This window comes from Chinchilla lanigera, unplaced genomic scaffold (genome assembly GCF_000276665.1).
Source record: "Chinchilla lanigera isolate Chin_1 unplaced genomic scaffold, ChiLan1.0 scaffold00057, whole genome shotgun sequence".
Taxonomy (NCBI): Eukaryota; Metazoa; Chordata; class Mammalia; order Rodentia; family Chinchillidae; genus Chinchilla; species Chinchilla lanigera.
Genome location: NW_004955458.1, coordinates 2,530,359 through 2,531,511, shown reverse-complemented (window position 1 = coordinate 2,531,511; position 1,153 = coordinate 2,530,359). Strand labels below are relative to the sequence as shown.

The 1,153-nt window shown below is 37.1% G+C and overlaps 1 protein-coding gene across 1 annotated transcript; it reads left to right on the top strand.

Moving 5' to 3' along the window:
• Positions 1-265: 265 nt before the first annotated feature.
• Positions 266-1,153, top strand: LOC102017310 (olfactory receptor 6C3-like). Its single transcript, XM_013520863.1, has one exon. The coding sequence runs from the start codon at positions 266-268 to the stop codon at positions 1,151-1,153; it is 888 nt and encodes a 295-aa protein (XP_013376317.1).

The window sequence follows — 1,153 nt, the reverse complement described above, 5'->3', positions numbered from 1 at the left end:
TATCATGTATAACCACCCATGAGGGGGCTTTAATCATAAACCTGCAAATACAGGAACTCTTTTTAATAGATGATGGATTGTACATGCATTCTATTGGATAGGAATGAGATGACCTTGCAAAAATACTTATAGGGAAAATGTATATTGCTTCATTTTACTGTAGGTAGTTTTTATCATATTTAAAATTTTAATCCCTTCACATTAAATTAATCCTTGTTTTGTATTTGTTTTCCAGAAATAAATTTTTGGAGAGAAATGCATTAACATGAGAAACCACATAATGATTACCAAGTTTGTATTCTTAGGTATATCAGACAACCTAAAAATTCAAGCTGCCATTTTTATCTTTTTATTTATAGCTTACATATTAAGTATCACTGGAAACCTGACCACCATCATTCTCACCTTGTTAGGTAAAAAATTAAAGACTCCCATGTACTTCTTCCTCCGGAATTTCTCCTTCTTGGAAATTACATTCACCAGTGTTTCCTTCCCAAGATTTTTGTGTTCAGTAATGATTAAAGTCAAGACCATTTCCTATAACAACTGTTTAACTCAATTATTTTTGGTTATCTCCCTGGGTGTGTCTGAATTTTATCTTCTAACTGCTATGTCCTATGATCGCTATGTGGCCATCTGCAAGCCTCTGCACTACACAACCATCAAGAATAAGAAAATCTGTCACCTTCTGGTCTTCAGTTCTCATCTGTCTGGGTTTCTGACCGTTTTCCCAGTACTCATGCTTATCCTCAAGTTGGATTTCTGTGCTTCCAATGTCATTGACCACTTCTCTTGTGACTACTTCCCCATCTTACAGCTCTCATGCTCAGACACATGGCTTTTGGAGACACCTGTCTCTTACCTTGCCTTTGTCACTCTGCTCTTCACATTGGTACTGATGATTTTTTCCTACATACGCATCCTTAACACCATTCTGAGAATCCCTTCTGCCACTCAGAGGAAAAAGGCTTTCTCCACCTGCTCCTCTCACATGATCGTCATCTCCATCTCTTACAGAAGCTGCATATTCATTTACGTCAAGCCCTCCGCAAATGAAAGAGAGTCATTGACCAAAGGAGTTGTTATTCTCAATACTTCAATTGCTCCCATGTTGAATCCTTTTATCTGCATGTTGAGGAATCAGCAAATATAA